The sequence below is a fragment of the Agelaius phoeniceus genome, chromosome 9 (assembly GCF_051311805.1).
Source record: "Agelaius phoeniceus isolate bAgePho1 chromosome 9, bAgePho1.hap1, whole genome shotgun sequence".
In the NCBI taxonomy this organism is placed as follows: Eukaryota; Metazoa; Chordata; class Aves; order Passeriformes; family Icteridae; genus Agelaius; species Agelaius phoeniceus.
In genome coordinates, this window is record NC_135273.1 from 32671125 (window position 1) to 32695377 (window position 24253).

General features: G+C 50.1%; 1 protein-coding gene across 1 annotated transcript in view; it reads right to left on the minus strand.

Annotated features, from left to right (window-relative positions):
• Positions 1–2153: 2153 nt before the first annotated feature.
• ASCC1 (activating signal cointegrator 1 complex subunit 1) overlaps positions 2154–24253 on the minus strand; it is a 35766-nt gene continuing 13666 nt past the window's right edge. Inside the window, exons 7-10 of the mRNA XM_054637606.2 lie at positions 23391–23510; positions 19158–19279; positions 17034–17113; positions 2154–2733 (exon numbers count right to left, since the gene is read on the minus strand). Coding sequence (XP_054493581.2) covers positions 2617–2733; positions 17034–17113; positions 19158–19279; positions 23391–23510 — 439 coding nt within the window. The 3' untranslated portion in view covers positions 2154–2616. The remainder of the gene's footprint in view (positions 2734–17033; positions 17114–19157; positions 19280–23390; positions 23511–24253) is intronic.

Below are 24253 nucleotides of genomic sequence, written 5' to 3' on the forward strand. Positions count from 1 at the left end.
CGGCACGGCTTGGCACGGCCGCAGCACCGGCCCCCCCCTTCCGTCCCCATCCTGCACCCTCGTCCTTGGCCTGTCCCCGTCCCGCGTCCCTCATGGTGCGCCCCGCATCTCCTGCCACACCCCCATCGTGAAGTTCTCGTCCTGCACTACTGGTCCCCTCCGCGTCCCCATCCTCCATCCCCTGACACACCCCCTTCCCCATCCTCTATCCTGCATTCCTGGTCCTTATCCCGTCTCCATTCCACATGCCCCTATCCTGCACCCCTCATCCCTGGTCCTTACCCAGTCCCCAGCCTGCATCCCCCATCCCCATCCCATCTCCATTCTGCATCCCCCATCGTGCATCCTTGACCCCTACCCAGTCCCCATCCTACATCCAATGTCCTGCATCCCTTGGTCCCTGCCATGTTCTCATCCTGCATCTCTGCCACATCTCTGTCCTGCATCCCCCATCCTACATCCTTCATCCAGCAGCCCTGGCCCCTGCCAGGTGCCCATCTCACATCCCCCATCCTGCATCCCCTGCCATATCCCCATCCAGCACCAGTCATCCCACATCCCTCATTCTTACCGTGCATCCATCACACATCCCCCATTCCTTCCACATCCCCAACCTGCACACCCCATCCTGCATTCCCAGTCCCATTCCCACCCCTATCCCACAGCCCCCTGTCCCTGCCATCTCCCATCCTCCAACCCCTCTCCCTGCAATGCCCACACTGTGGTCCCCATTCCTTGGCCATCCTACCACAGCATTTTAGGGCCCCAGGGAAGATTCCCCCCTATCCCAAGGTTTTGCTTTTGGATTTTCCCCTCATCTCAGCGGGGGGAAATCAGGGTAGGCAACAAGTGACAACTCACCCCAGCTGCAGCTCCTTCACAGCTTCAGCTGGGGATGCCACAGCACACATCCAGCTTCTCTTCTCCCTGCCAGGATGCTCAGGATGGGAAGGAAAACTGCCAGCAAACCCCAGTGATGTCAGGCAAAAGATCAGAATCCTTAATTCTGCCTGGGGAAGGAGGTGTGAAATGAATTTTGCTGCGCCAGGCTAGAGCAGTGGGATAAGCTGCTTACCAACAAAATCCAACCAACTTCCCAAAGAATTGTCACTAAAACATGTTTACACAAGCGGGAAGGGGAGGAGTATGCTCCAATTGTTAAAACCCCGTGTTTGCCTCAACTTCTCATTGAGAGTCGTTAAAAACTCATCAGGCAGAAGCTTCCCAAGGTGCACCTCCACTTTCCTGGTGGCTGCGTGAGCAGCTCCCGGGTCTGTTCCAAAGAGATTTGCCAAGTACCTCTTCAGGCTGGCGGAAAGATGACAGCAACTGGTGTTAAGTGCTCTCAGCACCTCCCTGTGAGTGCGTGCTGTGCTCTGCTCCCCGAGGGAACCGTTTGGAAGGCGGCTTTTGGAGAGCACAGAGGCGTTCTGACGCCAAGGAAAGGGACACAAACAGCCCAACGGCTCTGGCTGGGTACAAGCAAGGGCACCCAGCAAAAGCACAGATGATTGGATTGCCTGACAGGCAGGCTTGAAAGCAGACAGGCAATTTGGTCTGGGAAACATAAACAGCAATATATCTGGAGGGAAAAAGAAAAGCAATCCCAGTTCCTGAATGACTCCCACTGCTGTTTGTGCACAGCCAAAGAGCCAGCTCACTCTGGAGGGAGGAAATCGGGTGAAGACCTCTTAGAAATGATCACTAGGACACGTGGGTTCTGCTGGAGCACCGCTATCCCTGGCTGAGACACTCTCCACCTCTACCACAGCATGATTCCATATCCATGGAAGCAACTAGGAATGGGCAGCAGCACCTGTTTTGTTACAAAACACCCAAGCACCAGCACCTTCCATTTTCCAAAGCGTTCATCCTAGGGCAAGTCGAAATCCTGTGCTGCTATTTTTACCAAATGTGGAGATTTACAGGAAAAAAACAACTTTGTCTTGAGATCTCTGAAGGATTCACAATGGAATCAAAGAGCTTGGTGCTGCTTTTAATGGAGAAACCACCTACAAGGCATATGTTTTTTGACACGCTCCGAAACGGTCACTGGAAAGAGCTCTAACCGTCAGTGCTTTCTTATTACCATAGTTATGTGCTGTGCTGGAAGTTTAATTACAGAAACTATCAATGCAACAGGAGATAAACACTTTGCTTTTGAAGGGAATTAATTTATTTGGAGATCCACATCACAGAGGCACACTGCTGGAGATCCAAGCAATGCCTGACCTCAATATCGTTAAATCGTGCTCCGGCGAAGCTCTCCTGGATTTTAAATACTTATTTTAAGAACAAACTTCCCTCTTCTAAAAAAAGCCCCATATTTAAACACCAGTGATGCCCCAAAAGCCCCAGTTCTAGTAGTTTTCTTGGAAAACCAGCAATCCACAGACATCAAAGAGGCAACTTTGTGATGTTTTGGGGAAAGGAGGAGGAAGGCAACCCTGAAGAAGAGGGCAGTGGGAAAAGCTGCCGGGAAATGCCATGGTTCCCATACTTTGGAGGAGTCATGAGGCATCCCAGCTTGGAGTTCCCAGGTTCCCATCGAAGATTCATGTCCTATAAAACCTTTCACCGAGGGATCATGCACAGAGCAGACCCACCATGGCCTCCTCAAGAGAAGCACAGCTGCCCAGATGTGGCGTAGTAGCCAGAGGCGTCCGAGGAGAACCTCTGGGAGAGACGCACCGAGTCCAGCTGCACCTCCCCGAAGTGGAAGTTCTCAAAGAGCTGAAAGGAAGAAGAAAAAAAAACACTTGAAGGGCACCAGAGGGATGGAGCCTGCAGCTGGCCCTCGGCTCTCTCGCAGGAGTTGGCCCTGTCAAAAGCCTCTCCTCACAGATTGGTTCTGCCTTTAAATCAAAGTATTCTTTAAGTTATTTTTCCCACTAAGGACTGCACTTGAACTCTTTTTATCTATAGCAGCAGCTGCTCAAACCTCCTCTGTTTTGCTGCCTGTGTCACTGAGGGAGCGTGGGGAGGCACCGCTGCTCTGGAGGCACCACCCCCGGGCTGCTCTCGAGGTCACAGGCTCTGCAGCAGCGAGGTTTGAGGCCAGCAGGTTTGCACCAATCCAGGCCACAGGATGCAGGACTTAACAGCTACAGCTCAGTCCTAATTCAAAGTAGCAGGCTGGAGGCACAGGGCTCCTCATCCCAGCACTGACCCCGCTTTGTTCAACAAATCCGTCTTTGTTCCGCAAAGACCTGAGTGCAAATTAAGGAAAGCAAGCCAGCTCCGGAGCCAGGGGGGTGTGTCCCTGCCCATTAATCCAACCCACCGGGCAGACCAAGAAAAATGACATCAGAATTCCTTACAAGAAGTTACTGCTGGAAAAGCGTCCTCGTCGCATCCAAGCGCAAAGTGCTCCTCCCGTTCCATTAAGCAGCAGGAAATTGCTCTACCTGGGAACATCAGCTGTGCCTCAGGAAAAGCTTCTCGGTGGAGATGCTAATTTGGAAGCTCTGTTTAACACGAGAGCTGTGAGTCACCGAGTCACCGAGAACCTGAGCAGTGGCTTCTGCCCACCTTGGGAGATCTCCAAAATGTCCATTCCATCTGTCTCCTATTCAATCTTCTATCTGTCCCTGCAGGCGTGGGCTTGAGACAGTCCCCCAGCCCTTCCTGCCCTTTACAGAAGGCAAGAAGGAAAGCCAACACATTAATCCTCCTGGAGCCAATGGTGCATCAATTCCTCCGTAGAGGGACTGACTGAAATCCCAAATAACTACTTAGCATCTGAAAGGCTGCACTTCACCTCCTCCAAAGAGGCATTTGGCTCTGCCTGGCACTGATTTGGGCACAACTGCTCTTTTGTTGTTTGTCCCAAGAGTATTCTATACCCTTTTTTCCAGAGGAGACCAGCTAGTTTTCTTTCAGGACAATTCCTGGGTTTGCTGTCACTCCACAAAGGAAAAGAGCCATAGGGAAAGTGATTCCCTGCCCATCTTGGGGCAGAGCAAGAGACCCCAGGGCAGCAGCGTGGCCTCCAGGGACACTGTGAGTGGTGGCTCCACGGGGTCAGTGCCCTAAAGAAGAGCAGCCTGCAGAAAAGAAGCTGTGCTAAGGAAACATCTCAAACCAGGAGAGGAGGAAAAGAGAGGAAGAGAAATGACGACAGCCACACAAACTCCATTTCATACAATTAAAGATTTATACAAGAAAGATTAATTATGTTCCCAAAAGCCTGCATCTTTCATGTTGGAGGACTTAGGATAAAATGTCTCATTAATAAGAGATGGCAGTAAAAAGGGGTTGGTCACCTTTCTCTTTGTTTTGGCTGACCTCAGAAGGAAGGATGGTGCTCTTTGGGGCTGCCTGCACTGCTCTGCCACTGTGCCCACTCACCCCAAACCTTCACACCTGTCCCTGTCACAGTGGCTGCTCACACTGTCTCTCCTTCCTATCACAGAGCCCTCTCCACCCAGGAAAAACAGAAATCACCTCTCTTGATTCCTGACGGAGGGAGTGGCAGGTGTGCTGGGAAGCAAGGAGTACTAGGGTTTGAATAGAGCCCTCTCCAGTGCCTAAAGGGGCTCCAAGGGAGCTGGACAGGGACTTTGGACAAGGGCATGGAGTCATGGGACAAAGAGGAATGGCTTCCCACTGCCTGAGCATGATTCAGATACTGGGAAGAAATTCCTCCCTGTGAGGTGGGCAGCCCCTGGCACAGGGTGCCCAGAGAAGCTGTGGCTGCCCCTGGATCCCTGCAGTGTGCAAGGCCAGGTTAGAAGGGCCTTGGAGCACTCTGATCTAAGGTGTCCCTGCCCATGGCAAGAGGGATGGAATGAGGTGGACTTTAAGGTCCCTTCCAATACAAACCATTCCAGGATTCCATGAAGAAAACAAATTAAATGCTGGGATGTGCCAGACCCATCAGCAGCGCTAGAAGTCAAAGCTTTCCACAAAATAACCAAAGGAAGAGTTTTGTTTATGCTATTGCTGCACACCACAACCTGTTTTTCTTACTAAACATAGGTACTTCAAAGCAAAAATTAGTTAATGAGACTAATGAGCCCCTAATGAGACTAGTGAGCCCCTCTTGCTTCACACAGTCTCAGGCATGCCACAGCAGAAGGATGACTGGGAAGCCCCAGAAGACACTGCCCAGGTCAAGGGCCCTCCATTTGTACACTGCTAAAAGTGCAGCAAAGCCATTGTACCAAAGCACTTTGTATTCCCTTGGCTTTTTTAAGATTCCCCACCTCCCGTGTGTTCGAGCAGCTGTGTGTTTCCCAGGGAGGAACGCTGCTAGAACTATTGATTTTTGGTAATGTGGCTGTACTTTCTGAGAGTAAACATGCTACAGGATTTAGAGGACAACCACAGACACTTTTTTCTGCTCTTGTTTCAGGCTGGCTTCTCACTGATGCTCCTTGTGCTCCCTGAGGCTTCCCATGACAGAAACCACCAGACTCCAGGCACGGAGATCACTGCACAGCTGAGACCTGCCTCAGGCAGCGTGGAGAGAGGCCCCTCAAACGTCATCCTCAACACCTCTGGAACACCAGGAACCCTCCAACACCTCTGGAACACCAGGAAGTGGCTTCCCATCACAAAAGCATCCTGCACTCGGGTCCCTGGGGACTCGGGAAGAGATTGCAGAGAGCCAAGCCTCTGCTTTTGACTTTCACTTCTATTTATCTTGAGGAGAAGCCAAGCAGAGCCAAGAAAGATATTTATAACTCCCCCCTCTCCCCAGCCACCACGGAAACGCTCTGGTTTTGGAGGAGCCCTGGAGCAGAGCTGATGAAATGCCTCCTGGGAAAGCATCTCAGCATTTCTTATTCTGCACCAGGGAAGAAGGTACCTTCTGGAGGTTGTTGCCCTTCAGAAGCAACCACTGATAACCCCAAGATTGGCTGACTCCCTTTCCATCCTTCCCTATGGCTGCCAAGGGCCCACCTTTCCCTGGAAAGGCTGCAGGGAACACGAGGAGATGTGGATCAGGAGCAGGCAGGAGGGAGGCAGGGGAGGAGAAATGCAATCACCCGCAGAGCCGTGTCATTTGATTGGAGTGGGACGTGAGGCTCAGCAAAAGCACAGTAATTCTATAAATCCAAACATGCCAAAGGATTTATGTCCTCGATGCCCAAGGAATAAATAAGAGGATGGAGGCTGGGATTTTTTTTTTTTAAGTATTATAAATGAGAATGAACCTGATGGAGGTAAAGGTCAGCTTACAGAATCAACACCACACATGCAGTGCAAGCTACTAACTCCCATCAAGGGAATAGCACTTAGAGGACTAAGTGCCCTCCATCTCCCTGCTGCCTTCCCAAATTGAATTAGAATGGAATAAGGAAAGAGCACTGTTAACTTTTAACCCCAGACCCAGCACCTCCAAGCAAACGCTCCAGGGATGTGCCCTGCCTTTCAAGCCACAGCCAAAGGTTTGGGCAATGCTCACAGAGGATGCCTGCATCTCCCATGGGGACAGAGCAGGTGCCTGGAGAGTGGCAGCAGCAGCATCCCAGGATCTGTGGGGGATGGCACAGACTACAGCCACACTGCCCTCCCCATAAGCCATGAGCTCCCAAGAGAAGGAGAGAACTGGATGATGGATAACCCATATTTCACAGGTCAGCCTGCAAACTATAGGTCCAAGTGCTCCTCTCTCTCCCTCTCCCATCCTGGGGACTGGGTCTGAGTGTCATGATGAAAGGCAAGGAGCCCTGTGGTAGCTCCCAGAAAGCAAGTTTTCCTCCACTTCTCCCCCCAAAGTTTATCCTGAGCCAGGAAAAGCCAGCAGCACCCCTGTCATTTCTGACACCACATTTTCTCCCTGAAGACAATTCTGTTCAGATGCTGGAAACCCTTCTTCCTCTGAGGTCTGTTCCCCTCGATTACCCACAAATTACCCAGCAGACCTCCCTTGGGATGAGACAACCATTTTCTGAAGGAAGACAAGAGGTTGAAGTCTTGTTTTGGGAGAGAGAGAAAATCACACATCAAACCGCTCACTCCTTGCAAACCTGAGCCAAAACTGCTTGTACAAACTTCAACCCCTAAACCACAACAACTTCCTTATCAAAGGCAGAGCAACAGATCAAACCCAGGATGCCTCTTTGCCACATTTTCTTCCCCTTTTCAAGCCTGTGAAGTAAGTTTTGCTGAGGCAAGGAGGAGGATGCCTCCTCAATGAAGAAGTTAAAACAGGCGCCTAAACGATGTCGTGTTCCCAAGCGCGGGTGTTTGTCAAGCTGTCCTCCTCGGGGGGCTCTCTTCCCACAGACATCCCTCCTGGAATGAGCCAGCACCTCTGTGCTCCAGCCTGGCAACAACAGCAATAAATCACAGCCAATCCACACAAGGACAGCAGCGATGTGTTTCAGCTCTGGTTATGAAGAGCGGAGGTGCCAACGCAAACTGGGCCTTTTAAATCACCTGTCATGGGCTCAACAAGCATGAGAAATATTAATGGATTTGCTTGGAGGAGCATGGGGAAGTGGGAGGACAAAGTAAGTCCACGGAAGGGAAGGGAGTCAGAGGTATTTAAAACTTCCTTCACGTAATCTGTGGCTCGCATTCACGCTGCCTTGGCCTGGATTTTGCCACTACCATCAGGATTATTGATCAGTTTTTAAAGCCTTACGTCGTTTACAGTAGGCAGCCAAAAAAACCCCACCCTGAATTAATGAAAAAGTCCAAGCAGCTCTGCTGAGAGCCTCAGAAATGCCGAGGGAGCAACAACTCACTGTGATGCCTGGCAATTAAAAATTCCCACTAACAAGCAGCGATACCACGGGATAGAATGGATGTGCACACACACACACACACACACACACACACCTCCCTGGACTGCAGGGAGTTCTGCTGTGAACTCCAGCCCCAGAAAGCAGTGCCTGAGGGCTGGGCTATTACAGATCAACAGCACAAAACTGTCCCCGATGACTCAGCGCTGCCATGTAATGTCATTAGCCTGTGACAATCTGCCTCACAAGCCCCACTGCCCTCAGCAGGGAGCTGAGGGAGGGTCCTGTTTTCCATGTCTGGAATGAACACAGAAATTAGCAACTTCAGAGAGGCTGGGAGGAGGAGGAGGCTCGTAGCTCCAGGAGCTCCAGGAGCCCATGGCTGTGGATGAGCTCACCCTGGTCCACGCTGAGGATGGGACACCAGCAATCCCTCCTGTGCTGTTTCTCCTGGGTGGAAGATGTTTATCCACCCTCAGATCCCACCCAGGAAGGGTGTGAACAGCCTGAGCACCACTGGGCTGTGCCTCCATGGCAGAGCACGTGCAGGAGGATCATGCTGACAGATAACCCAGTGCATGGACAGCTCCAACAAGAGATTAAAGAGAGGCTTTGGAGGAGCTGGAGCCTTTAGAGCTTCAGCTGCTCTGCACAGAGTGACAACGCTCACCAGCACAGCCCCAGCGTGTCCCCATCAGCAGCAGCGGTGAATGAGGGCACAGGCTTGGAAAGCCAGGAGCTTTCTGTTGGAAATCAGCATGTTATGGTGCTGCTATCCCCTCTGGGGAAGGGGAGGAACAAACAGAATGCCAGGCACACGCTGACAAGCATGGAGAAAAATTAAACAGCGTTTCTGAAGAGGTGCCTCAACACAGAGCAACAAAACCTGTCTGTCTGCAGACTTTCTGTGCCCTCCCTGGAAATCTTTCCACCTGGTAAGGGATGATATATTTGAATTAAAGTGTGTATACCACGTCCACAGCTTGGGATGAAAAACACTGGAGAAGAGCAGAGAACAATCACCCTTCCAAATCATCTGGCCAAAGCACAAGGGCAGATCCCATGCCAGACACAGCAGGAAGGCGCTGACTCCTCAGCAAATTGCTGGATTACTGATACCAGCACCAGGCAAAAAGGACTGACGGAGGAAATGGCAAAAACACGGAAAAATGAAAAATCTTAAAACATTAAATTCTGAAATGAAAATGTTAACACTCAGAAACACTGATGGACTCTTAAGAGAATCCACTGAATGCCAGCAAACTCTGTCCATCCGAGTTCCTCTGATTAACCTCCTTTGCTGCACAAAGCACAGCCTCCAATTCTGCTTTTGGGATCCCACCTACTTGTTTAATGCACCTCAGTCCTGCAGCCTCCCACACAGGCCTGCCAGGACCTCTCCAGAAGGCTCTTATCTCCACACCTGTCACAGTTCCCAGGCTGCAGTATGTGCTGGCAGAGCTCCTTTTTCCTCATCCCAAAAAATTCACCAAACCCCATCCCAGCTATGACCCAAACTCCCCCAAACTATGACAGACAAACCCCAAACTAAAGCCCCTGGTGGCTCCCAGAAGATGAGGCACAACCAGGCAAACTGTCAAAACCTGGGGAGTTTGTTAAATGAGTAGATTATTTTTCCTTCTATTTTTGACTTTCAAAATTTTCTGCAACAATTTGGTGCCAAAAAAGGAAATACCTGATTCCTGTGTTATTCACCCTGGACACCACTCCACCAATGATTATCTGTCAGAGTTTTAATTGTGCTTGGAAGCTTGCCAGCAATAATGCACGAGAAGCATAGGAAAAGCAGGCAGACATTCATCCAGAGAGGCAGCTCTTCCCAGCAATCCCAACCTCCTCCCCAAATTAGCAACTGCTTCCTTCCCATGGCTTTTTGAAGGATGGCTGTCTGGCCATCCAACATTTTCCAAGACTGTTCCGGTGTTACAGTCTTGGAGAATATTGTGCAGAGTCACAAGGGTGGAAGATGGGTGGGAAGGACAGAGAGGGCAGTTGTCACCCTGGCTGTCCCCAGCAGCACCAGCCACAAGGCTGCAGATTGTTTTGTTCTGCAAGTGTGCAGCTGGCTCTGGAGTGTCTCTCCATCCCCAATATAGCATCCAGCCCTTCCACAAGGAACAGCCCTTCCCCTCTCCTTTTCTTCCAGCCTCTGGCAAGATTTAAAAGGCAGCAGCAGAGACCTTTTCACCTCATCTCCCTTAGGAAGAATAAAGCAGGCAGACTTCAGGAGGCAGAAAATCTTGTGTCATAGAAGTCCCAGTGGCCTCTCTCTTGGGAGATACCCAAGTCAGGGCTATCTCCTCTGTCACATAGGAAAATCCCTCACAATTATATCACTGGTACAATCCTTTGGAAACAACATAACCATCTCTCTCTGGCAAAGTACCACCAACATAAGAAGCAGCAGCAAGTGCATGGAGAAAGATCCAAGGCACATGATTGGGAGGTTTCTTTTTTATATTTTTATTTCCTGAGCCAAAGCAAATGCCACGTAAACGCCAAGAAGCTCTTGGTATGTTCACAGATGCCATCTCATGGGTGTTCTGCACACATTCCATGGAGGAATCATGAAGGGACAAACTGAAGATAGGACCAGTGAAGGTCATCAGCTCCACCATCCTCCCCTTCTCCAAGGAAGGAGGAGCTGGGTGGTGGCAGATCCTGGATTAACACCTCTGCTCCCTCAAAACAATCAGGACCCCCTTTTCCCAGCTCCTCTAGAGCAGTGCTTCCTTATCCTGCCCTTTTACAAAGATTTTCCTGATCTCTTGCTGCAATTTAAGCCCATTATTTATCACTTTATCATCCACTACTGGCAAAAGCATTTTTAAGCTTCAAGAGTTTTTCCTACATGCTGCTCTCCTTCCCTTTATTATCCTTGAAACAACTCTTTCAGCCCCAGCTTGCAGACATTTTCTACCCCTCCAATGATCTTACTGTTGTCCCCTGGGCTCTTTGCACCCATCCATGGTACCCAAAACTGGACAAATCCTTCAGCTAAGCATAGTCAGAGGTTTACTTTAAGGACATTTGCCTCTTTTCTTAATTTCTATGGGCTGACTCAGTCTGGAGCAGCCCCCCATAAGCCAAACCCTGGCCTGTTGGGCTGGTATTGAGGAACTTCTCCATCCTACACCGGTGCCACAGCTCCCTCCTGGACCTGTCCTTGTTTGCAGCTGCCTGTTTGTTTCTGCCTCATTTCCCAACATTGTTTGGAGCTCTGTTCCCTCCTACTCACGTGTGCAATATCCCTGCCTCTCCCAGCTGGGTTTCACCTGCAGAGCTCAGAGTGCATTTCATGCTGCCCTTAACACCCTCCTGACCTCCACGGGTGGGATGAGCATGAGGTTTCCAGCTCTGTGAATATGGAAGCAGCTGATCCTTCTGTGACTACTGCCATGTGAAACCTCAGCTCTTGATAAAACTGGAGCAAAGCCACCCCAGCTGCCAGAGGGTGATGCAGCAGTGGGGAGGGTGACATTCAGCAATAGTCTAAATTAATCTGTCAGGATGGATTTTTTTCAAACAGAACTGTTCAGGGCTGGGTGCAGGCCTTTGTTCAGCTGAGATCCCCTCCCTCCAGGATCCCCTGCTCCCCACAAGCCAAATCTAGTGGTGCTCCTGCCATTGCCACGCTGCAAAACCTTTGCTTTAGCTCACAGTTTTGGGTCTTTCCCCCCCATCACAAATCCATGAAAATTCATGTGCTTCAGGAAATCAAACCCCAGTTGCTATGGTGAAAGGCATTCTGCAAACTAAGAAACAAATACAAGCGGGACATTTGGAGGTTACCAGATTTTTGCACGTCTTTCAGACAAGAATAAAAACCCTTTCAGCAAATTAAAGGCTCCGATAAGATCCCAGACCTACACCTCAAACGTGAAGGATTTGCAGTACAACTTAAGGGAATTAATAACCAAACACTGCATTTCTCCACAGAAGCCTCATCCCCATGGCTCCTATTACAGCAAATGCAGCAACAGTTTCTGAGAGCTGGGCTTTGCCTTTGCTGCAGGGATGGCAGGAGGCTTGGGAGGCATCCGGGAACACCGGGACACGGAGCTGCCGTCAGCGTGACCTCTCACTACGCCCACCGAGCACCAAGAGGAGGAGTCTAGCTACAGAGCCAGGAAATTAATTCAGACAGACACAGAAAATTATCCAGCAGAAGGGTCATGGCACCTTAGGGATGAACTGTCTACTTTTGCTAATCAGTAGGTTGGGGTTTTTTGCATTTAATGTGCTGGGTCCTTGCCTTCTATTAAGGCGCTGCTGTAATTCAAGCCCTGCCAGCTCCACGGAGAAAAATTGTCCTCTTAAGATCAAAGAGGTGACACTGCCCTGGCTGGCTGGTGGCACAGCAGGGATCTCAGGGAAGTGAGGAGGGGGGATGCTCACTGGGTGGGAGGCAGAGGCACCCACAGAACCTCCAAAAGGCTCAGCTGCTGGCCTGGGTGGGAGTGCAGAGGTGCAGGGGAAAGAGCATTCAGAGACTCTCAACAAACCGTCCTCCAGCTCTCACAGCTCCTGCTAAAATTAGTCAGAGGGGTGTAGAGCACCTCTGAGAGAAAAAAAAGGCTTTTCTTTTTCTTGGTAAGGTCACCAAAGAGATCTCTGTCATGCAAAGGCAGCACAAACCTTCTGCACTGCATTCTCCTCAGTGCTGTGGCTCAGCCTTCCTTCCCCCAAAACCTTCAACACTGCCTCCAAGGCCTGAACACTCCAACAAAGATATCTTCCCTCCTTTGTCTGCTCTGATTTTTCAAATGCCACTTCAGATTCCTGTTTCATCAAATGCAAATAACATGAATATGGCTTTTTCTCCCCCTGAAGAATGTAATTCTCAGGAAAGCATTTTCACAGCAACCCCAATTTAATCTCCTTTTTTTTTTCCTCATGATTATACAAACTGATCTCCAGTCTCATCTGCTCAACTGTCACATCCTCCCATCCCACTGTTGCTCTAATTGCACACTGCTGAGCCCCCTCGATTGTTCCGGTACCTCTTGCTAATGGCAGGAATTCTCCCCTCTGCAAAGTGCCAGCACAGCCTTTCATTGCTGCTTTTGATTCTTCTGCAAAAAGGAGGTGAGGAAAGCACTGGCTTATTTCTGAGATCCTGATGTTGCACCACAATCTCTTACTCGGTCTTCCCTCACCTCAGTGGATTCTTTGTTTGGTATTTTTAACTCTAAACTTTCCAAGCAGCCACCTCCTGTTAGGTATTTGTTCCAGCTGTCAGTCCTACTTTGGATCTACATCTTTACCACCTTGCTGAGGATAACAAGATGTTCTTACCCTTTCTGAACACCAGGCAGTCTTGATCCCCACCTAACGCCGGTGCTTTGGCTCTTTGATTCACCTCAGCTTAGAAATATATCAGGAAAAGACTCAGCCTCCTGAAATCCACAAACAAAATTTACACAAAAGGCCTGGGTTCCAACTGCTGCAGAACATAAGACACACTCCTCATCTGCAAGTGGAGCTGGCTCTGCACATGTTCATTTGTTTAGAGCTTGGTAGGCTTGGGGTATTTTGAAGGGGTCAGGGGTTTATTCAGGCCAAGGTTTTTCTTTTCCATTGCACCCCTCTCCGTGGCATTGCATCAAATGTTTTAAACTGGACTGCTGCATGCCCCAGCCACCACACTGCTCTTACCCAGCAGGACAGATATGCTGACAGGGAACACCACTGGCTCTCCAGAGTATCAGACAGTAAATGCAATTTTCCCCTGCTCCCAGTGAAAACAGGTACAGTGCCATAACTCAATACACTTATGCAGGCCTCAAAAGAGAAGGAGCCCCATCAAATGATGCCTTATCTGACCTAGAAGCCCTCCCTGAGCACTCTTGCAGCCCTGCTGCTGGACCAGGGCACGGCAGCATGTGTCACCACCTTGGCTGATCCCATTCCCAGTCTTCCATCCCAGCTTAAAGTCTCCCCTAATGCCCTAAAGACGTAAGATGTGCAGCTTTCTGCTGCTGTACCTCAGTAGCTGTTCCCTCAATATTTAATCTTGTAAGCTGTTAATGCACGGATCTGTGCTAAGCGGCAGAGTTCAGCTTTTTCTGCACTCAGAATTTGCTTCCTTCTTGTTTGAACGTGGCAAAGGCCATTCATTTACTTCTCAGACCTCAACTCAAGCCAAAATTCATTCCATTTTGACCCAGTAAGAGTCCAGGTGGTTTTCTTCCTTTCCCTTAAACGTGCAACAGAAATTTTTGGCCAGCCGGCCTTTCTGCGTTTCTTTTCCTTTTTATTTATTCACTGCAGCCTTAGTTGGATTTTCTTCCCACTAAACAAAACCAAATAAAAGCCCGGAGGCAGCGCAGCCGGAGATGCCGGCAGCTGCCCTGGGTGCCTCAGTGCCAGCTGCAGCACAGGGAGCACGGCAGGGTTCTGCCAACCCAGCATCTCCCCCAGGCCTGGCCCTGCCTGAGCTGCTGGGGCCCTTCAGCAGGAATTGCTGCTTCCTCCATCAGCTCTTCTGACTCTTTCCTGCCTCCTCCATCAGCTCTCCTGACTCTTTCCTGCCTCCTCCCTTCGCTCCCCTGGCCGGAGAACGATTTTGGTGTGTGGCTGCGATGTTCAAAGCCAGCCTAGAGGGAATACGTACGGCTCCATGTCCATGAAGCATCCCCAGCTTTTTGGGAGTGGACCAGAGAAGTGCAAAGGCAAAGCTCTGTTGGACACAAATCTCACACAGCCCCTTGGGCTCCCAGCTCCACCTATGCCAGGAAACCTTTTTCAGGGATATTCTTCAAGACAGAAGTAATTTAAACTCCCAAACGCAAGTCATCCTACAGGATCTATTTTCTGAGCAGTGTGGGAAGGTAGCGGCCTGCACAACCATTTATTAGCACAAATAGGAGTGTATGTTTAACTCCGTGGAACGGGTAGAACAAAGGATTATTAAATAAAATTCTGATTAGTTCAGCTGAAAGCAAAATACCAGCTGGAGCCTGGTGTAGCGCAGGCATGTTATCAGCAAACATGTGCTGCCAGCACATCTGCACACACACACACACAAACACACACCCCAGCTCTGACCATGGAACAGCAGAGCCACAGCACTCCCATCCTGCTCTGTGCCCCGACAGCTCCAGTCCTGCCCTGAGCCTTTGGCCCTACAGGGCAGCACAATGGGAATGAGAGTGATGAAACCTGAGTTTTCCCACTTCCCCTCCTACCAGCAGCCATGCTTTGTTAGCGTTCCAAGTGGGAACACAGCCACTCAGCAGAGCTATCACAGAGTCCCACCGCCTGGAATCACATGCAGGGCACATGGCCCTCCCTCCCACCAGCCTGCCTAAGTGCAGCCATATTCATTAACAGCCCTTCCTTTAGATCCTGGTGCAAAAGTTAATGAAGCCACTTTGTGAGAGGGCAGCCTCCCCAGCAGAAGATAAATAATGGATATAAAAGCAGGCTGGGAGGGAGCTGGCGCATCCCTGCAAGGTCATGCTGGAATGCATCAGTGGCTCACTGAGGCTGGGCTCCTCCGGTAAGGAGCCTGGAGCTATTTATGACTCATGTAATTAATTAATGCCAACGGGCGTTCTGCTGCAGGCACGTGGGAGACCAAAGGGAAATACGAAGCGGGCAGGTTAGGAAATGTAGTGGAGGTGGGAGAGAAGGATGACATTTCTTGTGGCAAGACATGCTTTGAAGTAATTACCAGCAGTCCAAACAGCCAGCAGCTCTTTTGGCTACGTCAGTACAAAATCAATTAGGAGCTTTAAAAATGCATCGGGCTCGTATTCCCGAGAGCATCAAGAATAAGAAGAAGCCTCGGAAGGAGAGTGGTTGCATTTCCAAGCACCGTGCACCGTAAGACCCTTCTCCATATCCTCAGACCCCACAAACGGTGTGACCAGCAGAGGGAGCATCGTTAATACCGTCCCAATCACACACACTTTGGGATGAGAGCACGGAGGAAGACCCACAGTTTGATTTTATGTGGCTCTGAAGCCTGAGGACAACTTTAACAGAAGCAGGAGAAAGGAGTGAAGGCAAACGTGGAGAAAACAGAGAACTGCAGGCACTCAGGGCTCTTGACACAAATCTCCCTCTTTCAGAGCTGCCTCTCCCAACACTGGGAGCTATCCAAAACTGCAGATCACATCAAGAAAGGGACCAGGGCTGTGGCTTCCCTGCTCCAGCTTGCAATACTGCAGTCTCACACTGCACACTCAACATGTGGTGACGCTGAGTCATGACACCACGCTCGCACAGACCGTTTGAGGACAATGAGAGCTTAACCTAATTTTGTCCCTTTGTTTGTCCTCTGCACACAGATCAATCAGTTCCACTCCCTGCCTTCACATCCCCCTGCATCCAGTGCCTGATACATTATTAAGACTGTAAATACAAAAAAAGCTCACTCTTCCCCTCCTCTGGGAGGGCTCTAAAGTCCTTCTGAGTTGTCCAGCTCCCACCCAGCCTGCATCCTTTCTCATGTATCTTCATTGCCAGAATATCTTCTTACCCTTCCCAAATGTATCCATGCATTGTCCTCGCTCCCTCTTATCAGAGCTGCCTGCACCAAATCCTCTCACACAATGAGGATTGTAGATTCGCTTACACGCTGGTGCTGTTCTCCATTTCTGCTCCTCTGTGCATCTCTTTTCTCTCTGGACACTTGCAGGGGTCAAGCAGCACAGCATCAGTCTGCCACAGCCATCTGGATGAGCAGCAGAGGCTGCCTGCAGCCCCAACCCTGGCTGGCAAAGCCTGGGAGTCTCCAGCATGCTCCCCCTCTTTGAGCCTTTCCCAACCTCCACAGTCTGGGGGATCGTGTTTTCTAACCTCTGATCACTGCCAAAGCCCTCGGATCCTGGTGGGATTCCCTAACACTACCCTGTATTTTTCTGGAGCAAATCAATAGCAGAGATTAAAACCCAAAAAGAAAAGAGTAAGTGAAATGAGAGTGGGGTTTAGTTTCATAAATATATATGAGTAGAACAAGAGCAACGAAGTGCTTCTTTCTGGTGGGCTGAGAATCAACTCGAGCCTGAGTCTCCAGGGTAAAACAGGAGCGAAGTAAACGACAACACGAACACCCACTTAGCATTCGTGCTTCATATCCCTGCTCTGAGCCTCAGCAGCTCCAGGAATGCTCCTGTTAAATACTCTAATGCTCCCAATTACCAGTGATCTGGACTGGTTATTGTCTAAACAGATTCCCCCCACCCCCCCAAGCCCCTGGAGATCCCATAAGCCCAAGGCAAAAGCAGTCTAGAAGAGGTGTTTCGACCTCTTCTGGCTATACAATATCCATAGCTGGCTCCATTTCCCTAATTGTTTCATACTGACCTTGAGGATATTTTGGCCATTAAATGACTCCCGCTCCTTGAAAGATGATTTACCAGGCATTGTGTTGTTTCGTTCTTCAGCTGTAGAGAGAAAAGCCAGCAGCAGAATGAGCTTCAGATGGGAGAACTCTGTGTGCTGTACTTCACCCCCCACTCTGTCCCTCCCCAAAGTCAGCTGCCAGCTAATAAACCATCTTTGCCTGGTTCTCAGTGCAAAAAAAACCCACTTCCACTTGGATTTTAGGAGGAAAAGGGCTGGAGCTGGTGCCTCTATGGGGATCACCTCTGTTACCTGGAGGAAAGGCCCCAAATCACAGCTACTGCTGTGGTGATTCTGTAGGGCTGACTGCTCAGTGCAACACACCTGCTTCTCTCTGGCTCGTTTTCATGCCTCATCCTGCCATGGCAGGGTGTGAGACAGCACTTGCATGGCCTGGAACAGTCCCAGATCCCAGGCTGAGCATGCCAGCACAGTGCCAGGCGGGATGGGGACAGCCCCGACACAAACCTGTGCTGCCTGCACCCGACGTGTGCTGTGGATGCTTCTGTGGGGTGGGCACACAGCCACACACACACACAGACATTCAGAATAGCAACCCAGGCCTACAGCAGCTGCCAAAAGCCTACATCTGAGATCCATTTCCCCAGAGCACGGCTGGGTTTTTATATAATCCCCAAGTACATGATCTGTGCCTTCCACAGCACCTCTGCCTCACTCAGTGAATATATTCAGTATTTCTTTTTCATCTCCATCATTAACTATGAAGTCCCCCTCACATCCAGCTTGCTGTTCAAATCCTGTATGGAATACAAAGAGACTTCTATGGCTGCCTGTGGAATGCTGGCGGAACGCTCTCCCCATTGTGTCTGAATGCCCCTCGTGCCTCACGGGGCTGTGCAGAATATAGACTCAGGGTGCCAGACCCAGCTGCCCATGTGCAGAGCCACAGCAGCACTCTGGGGTCACATTTCCAGGGCTCAGTTTGAGAGCCCCATCTTTACAGGGTTTCTGCACCCTGGGTGTGCTTGTTTGAATCCAGCAGCAGTCAGAGCCAAACCTGCCCAGAAGACAATGACACAAATCACCTGCTGTTATCACTGTCCCTGCAGAGATTCAGAGAGGCAACAACTAAAGAATTCCTGACACAACCTATTGCAGGGCACAGGGGCCAGAGCATGCATGTTTGCACATGGAGAACCAGGCTGTAACACACTGCCCCTCCCCAAGGATGATGCTTTCAGGGCTGCTTTATAAAGTAATGTGATCAGAGTGATGCTAGAGACAGCTCAGAGCAGACAATCTTTTGGCAGAGACAGCAGACGCCATACACTCAAGAACAGCTCACATTCAGCTTCGCATCACATTCATCTGTCTGCATCTGATTTAAGGAGAAAGACAATGGAATCACTTTCCTAAAGAAATGGGCAGTCTCTAAGTTAACCAAAGAGGATTATGTTTTCATCTTGTTTGAAGGTCAGCACAACACATGGAGTTGTTACCCAGTTTCAATTTAACACTGGGACACAGAGAGCCCAAGATCTCACCACCATGAGGAGTGGCTGAGGTCACCTGCTCTGTTCAGCCTGAAGGAGACTGAGGGGAGACCTCATCAGGGTCTGCAGCTTCCTCCCAAAGGGCAGTGCAGGAGCAGCTCTGCTCTCTGAGACCAGGGACAGGACCCAGGGGCATTGCTGGAGCTGTGCCAGGGGAGGTTGGATATTGGGAAAAGGTTCTTTGCCCAGAGGGAACCCTGACCAGGCTCCCCAGGAAATGGTCAGAGCTTCAGGAGTGTTTGGACAACGCTCTCAGGCATAGGGTGGGATTGTGGGGTGTCCTGGGCAGGGCCAGGAACTGGGCTGGATGATCCTTGTGGGTCCCTTCCCACTCAGGACATTCTATGATTCTACTTGAACATATTTTTCCCTAGCAGTGCTACAGGGTGCCAAGGTTTTGAACCTATGACTTTTGTTCATTGCTTTATTTTCTTCTGGGTTTTATCTGCAGATATCTTCCCCCCAGCCCTGTAAGTAAGAAAAACCACCGTGATAAAGCAAACAACAGCATCTGCTGAGCAAAGGGACTACTTTAAATGCATTTAGCAGCAAGGATGAAGGCTCTACGTACTTGGATCTTTCCTGAAGAGAGTGTTCATGACTGTGGCATGCAGCTTCACCCTGTCCCACTCTTTAAGCATCAGGCCAGAGGCCACAAAGCGCTCCACCAGCTGATCAGCGAGCATCTGCAACCTGGGAAGCAAAGGGAAAGAACAGGACCACGTGAAACAAGGAGCCTCTGCAGCATCAGCTTTGGGCTTTTCAGCCAGAAGGGCAGCAAGTGTGAAATGAAGTCTCTGCCTGCACACAGGAAAGGGAGCCAGTCCCTGATGGAAAGCGAGCAGAGGCATCAGCATTCAGCTCTAATGCAAGAAGTTCTGATTGTTGCACAAAGCTTCCTCTGTGATCGCTTCTGCTGCAAATATTCCACGAGGAAGGGCAGATTTAGCACAGCAGAGAGCTCACTCACAGTGACAGATGTTACTGGGAGCTGAAGGATGCATCTTCCTACTGCCAGGAAACACAATGTGACTCTCCTTGCAAATGCTAAAATCTGCACACCCGCAGGGGTTTAGGCACCTTGGCTCCCAGGACGTGCTCAGGGACTGCTGCAGCCTGGCTCCTCTCTGCCCCAGATAACCAACCCACCCCTGGGCTTGCTGTCTGGGAGAGCCCAGAACGTGGTGACAGGGCCACAAACCCTGCCAGCACATCCTGGTGAGCACTCCAGCTTTGGAGCTACTGAGCAAGCAAAATCCAAGGACTTAACTCCCACCTTTGTGTCTGGCCTTGACTCTCAGGATCTGAGGGCAGACCCATCCTAGGACAGGCAGCAGGAGCAGGGATCAGAGCACTGTGCTCATGTCTAAGGAGCTGAAGGAGCTTCCAGGCTGCTGCTGTGCCCAAAAAATTCCTGCAGTGCCTGATTCTTACCAAAGGTGGAGAGGATATGCCAGAATGAGAGCTTCCCATTTCTGAAAATAATGCCAGAGGGTGTTCAGTGTGTGCAGAAGAATCTGAGCTGCCCCCAGCACGTCCCAGGGACTGGAGAGCTTTCTGCTCTGTGAGATCCCACCATGGTGTCTCAGCTGTGGCAGAGCATGGCCTGTCCCCAGAGCCTGGGGCTGCCATGCTCTGGATGCCAGCTCTGACCCCACTGCTGGCTTTGGGCTGCCCCTCACGGGCTGCCAGCCCCCATGTGACCATTTCAAGACTCTCAAACTACCAATTGTCACGGCTTTTTACTATTTTCTGGCTTTACTTCAGTGATTTTTAAAATTAGCAATGACAAAGATGAAATGAATATCATTACAGACAATACTAAAACAAATTAACAGAGAATAGCTCAAGTGAAAATGGTGCTTTATTACGTTATAAAGTTAATCAAGGAAATAAAACAAATTAGAATGAATTATAATGGAAATTATTTGCCATGTGGGAGGCATCAGAGCATGATCCCTCTTTCAGTCTGAGCCATTATATGTGCAGAAGGGCTTGCCAACCCCTAATTCTGTCTGCAGTTATGCAAGCTAAGTCAGGATAAATCAAATCTCCTGCTTTACAGCTTAAGCTGATCAAGATCATCCAAAGATCAGGAAGGAACTCCACCCCTCAGCCATGCCAGGAACTACACAGAGCTAACAGGACATCTTGCATGAGGACAGGAAGGCACACACCTCTCTCTAGCACAGGCTGCAGCACTCTGATCCAGCACAGGAAGCCACGTGGCTGCTGCTCTCCTCTGGTATTGGCCTTGCAGCTCAGAAACTGCTTCCCCCTTTCCCTCAGCAAGGCACAGCAGGTTTCAGCAGGTTCAAGGAGCTGCTCAGCAATGACCTGTGTCACAGGCCAGAAAACAAAGCAGGGCTTTCTGGAGACATCACCATTTGTCCTCTCTTTATAATCACTGCTGGTCCAACAGAATGTCTGCTGGAATCTCAAAGGAAGGAAAAGCTGCTCTCCATCAATACAAAAATACCTTTTTTTTTTCTCTCTGCAAAGCTAAATGTTTTTCTGGATGCTTGCTAATAGCTAAGGAACTATGTAAGGGGAGAAGTGCAAGGTAAATGGTATCAGGAGAAGGTGCTTCACCCAGATAGTCATGGGGCATTGAACAGGGAACTGGCACTGGCCCCAAGGCTGCCAGAGCTCCAGGAGCACTTGGACACCACTCTCAGGGACAGAGTGGTGTTGTTGGGGTGTCCTGGCCAGAGCAAGGAGCTGGACTCAATGACCCTGATGGGCCCCTTCCAACTCAGCCTAGTCTGGGAATTAATTTGCAGGTGAGGGCAGGACCAGCCTGGGCCAAGGATTAAAACTTCAAATTGCTTGGCCCTCTCTGAGCCTGCTGCTGTGCAAAAAGCAAAACAGGTGCTGTGGGAGAGAATCCTGGCAGTTTCCAGGTGCCATGCAAAGCACAAGGTCTGGTTTTGTTAAAAACCTCAGCTAACAGATCTCTGTGAAGGACAGTGGAGGCATCAGTCCTTTCTTGGGGGGTGGGGAGTGCTGTTTGCAGTCTCAAGGCCAGGTGGATTTGAAGTCCTCACTTCTCTCCCCTGCCCAAAGCAGCTCTGCCAGCCCTGATGCACATCAGCACTTTCTCCAGCATTATGCCTGAGTGTGTTCTCACCACACAGGGCACAGCTGGCATCTGAAACAGAGCAGGGTGCAAGTACCAACAATTCCAGCTGTCCCCAGAGGCAGGCAGACATCACTGTCAATTCAGGCCCTGCTTGTGCTCCACAGGATTCCTCTCCCAGCTCCTCAGGCCGCAGATTTATTTTCAGATGCAACCAGACTGGCAAGCATTGCACCTCAGAGAGAGCCAGAGCTTGGTGACTCAGGAGAAGAGGCCCAGAGCTGGTATTTTAGATACTCTCTACAGCAATACCCACCAAAGGACATTTGGGTCATGCAGTGTCTGTCTCCATCTCATCTTTCCAAGTGCTCCTGCTCTTTCTCCCTGTGCTCTGGCTCCTGGCTGATCTCTGCCTTGCCCTGGTTCCCCACCTGCCCCATTTGTTTTTATCTCACCTCTTCCAGGGTAGGACAGACTTCAAAGTGGAAGAGCCAAGAAAATACTTCAATTCCTACTGCCTCTCAGCAGTTCTTGCATTTTTCATTTTCCCCCTCATTTCCTTATCCCACTTCCGATCTCTGACTTCAACACAGCTGCCAAAGTGTGGTTTTAAGCAGGGCCCCCCCTCACCATCTCCTCAGCCCTCAGGGCAAGGATATGCCAGAACACATCCCTTCTTCCCTGAGCCAGTCCCTGCTCACAGCCTCCCTCCTCCAGCTGCACTGCTCCATGCTCCTCTGCTAGCTCCTGCCATCCTCTGCAATGGGAACACACAACAAAAGGGCAGTGCTGTCAGGCAGGGAGGAGGCTGAGGCTCAGAGACAGGAGGTAAAGCTCTTTTGGCTACTCCCCTTCCCTGTTTCTGGCAACCAGCAGCACTGAGTACATCAGCTCTTCTGTTAATCACAGACTCTACAGTGGTTTGGGTTGGAAGAGGTGTTAAAGATCAGCTGCTTCCAAACCCTGCCATGGGCAGAGACACCTTCCACCAGACCAGGATGCTCCAAGCCCCATCCATGTTTCCTCAGTCTTCCAGAAAGCACCAAGAGAAAAGATGGTGCTGCCACTGGTGATGTAGTCCTTGTCAAAACCAAGATGAAGGAAAGTTGTCCAGACACTGCCACATCCTGGGCAGGGCTGTTTGTGGAGCTGAAGCCATCAGCCACAGTGGTGAACAGCACAAACACTGGAGCTGACACCAACCAGGCTTCAAGATCCTGCAGCAGCAGCTCCCAAAGGCATTTCACAGCCAGCACCCATTCCAGGCTGCTGCAGACACACAAACCAACTCTGTAATCAGGTCATGCTCTTCTGAGGACCTTCTGGGTTAACTGGGTTTTAAGAATAATTAAGTGCTGCAGAATAGAACACACCAGGCTGTCCAGAATTATCTGGACTGCAGGTTGGGAACTAGACAGTAGAGGCCAAATCCTCCTGCCTTCTAAGTCATCTCAGAGTATCTCCTTGGCCATCTTATGCCTGTGTGAGCTGTGACTCCATCACTCACCCTGACAGACTGCTGCAGAAACAAATAACATCCTTCAGCTGCAGCACCAGGGACTGAGTTAAAGAGCAAACACATCACTGCCTTAACTGCTTCAGGAAGCAAGGATGACTTCATCTTGGTGACTGCTGGCCTGAGGACTGCCAGGAACACCCACCAGCTCCAGAGGGTTTCCCTGGCACTCTGGGGAGGAATGAAAGACAGGAGCACAGGGAACTCACCTGTCTGAGCCATCCTTCATGTGGACTTTGGCATAAAGGACATCTGTCATGGCAGGGTCATCATTCATGTACTCCACTCCTGCCACCTCCACTGTCAGGGGCTGGCCTCCAGTAATTTGGCTAAAATTCAAGAGATTCCTAGTGTTAAAAGGAAAAACATCACACCAGCTCTTGAAATGCAACACATAGTGCTCCTTGTGCACATACCAAATATTTGGGAGTGAGATTACTCTTTTTGCTGTAGTGAGACACAAATTTGATGTTAAGTGGGACTTAAATGTTACACAGAGCCTATGGGGCAGTGAACTCCACTCAGAAGTTCTTTTCTGTCCCCTATTTTTCAGCTTGTTTGCACTGCAAAAACCCAAACTCAAAAAGTCTCCCTAATTCCTAAAACTCAAAAGCCTATGGCTGCTATTGCCTTGTCACCCTGAGTGGTAAAAGAGTTTGAGTTCATACATTTGGTGTTTCAGACACACATTAAGTCAACTTGTCAGTGCTCACAGGCTACCCCAACATGGAGATCTCCATCCACATGTCAGAAACCCAGCAGAAAGAAATGGTTCAAGCTCTCATTCCAGAGAGGCTCCTGCCTCCCTGTGAAAAGACCAACCATAAAATCTCTGATTTTTGCTGGGAAAGGCACTTGATACAGAACACAGCTCTGAGTGCAACATCCAGCCAGTAAACAGAGCTGGTTTAAAATCAGCTCCAGCTCTTCATGCAGGATATAATATGCACTCCCACACCTGCAAACGCCCTGTAGAGTGTATCTGCTTCCCAACACTCTGCCTCCTTGCCTCTACCATCCTGGGAGGCTGGGGCCACAGCCAGTGCTCCCTGTAAGTGAAGCCTTGTTCAAC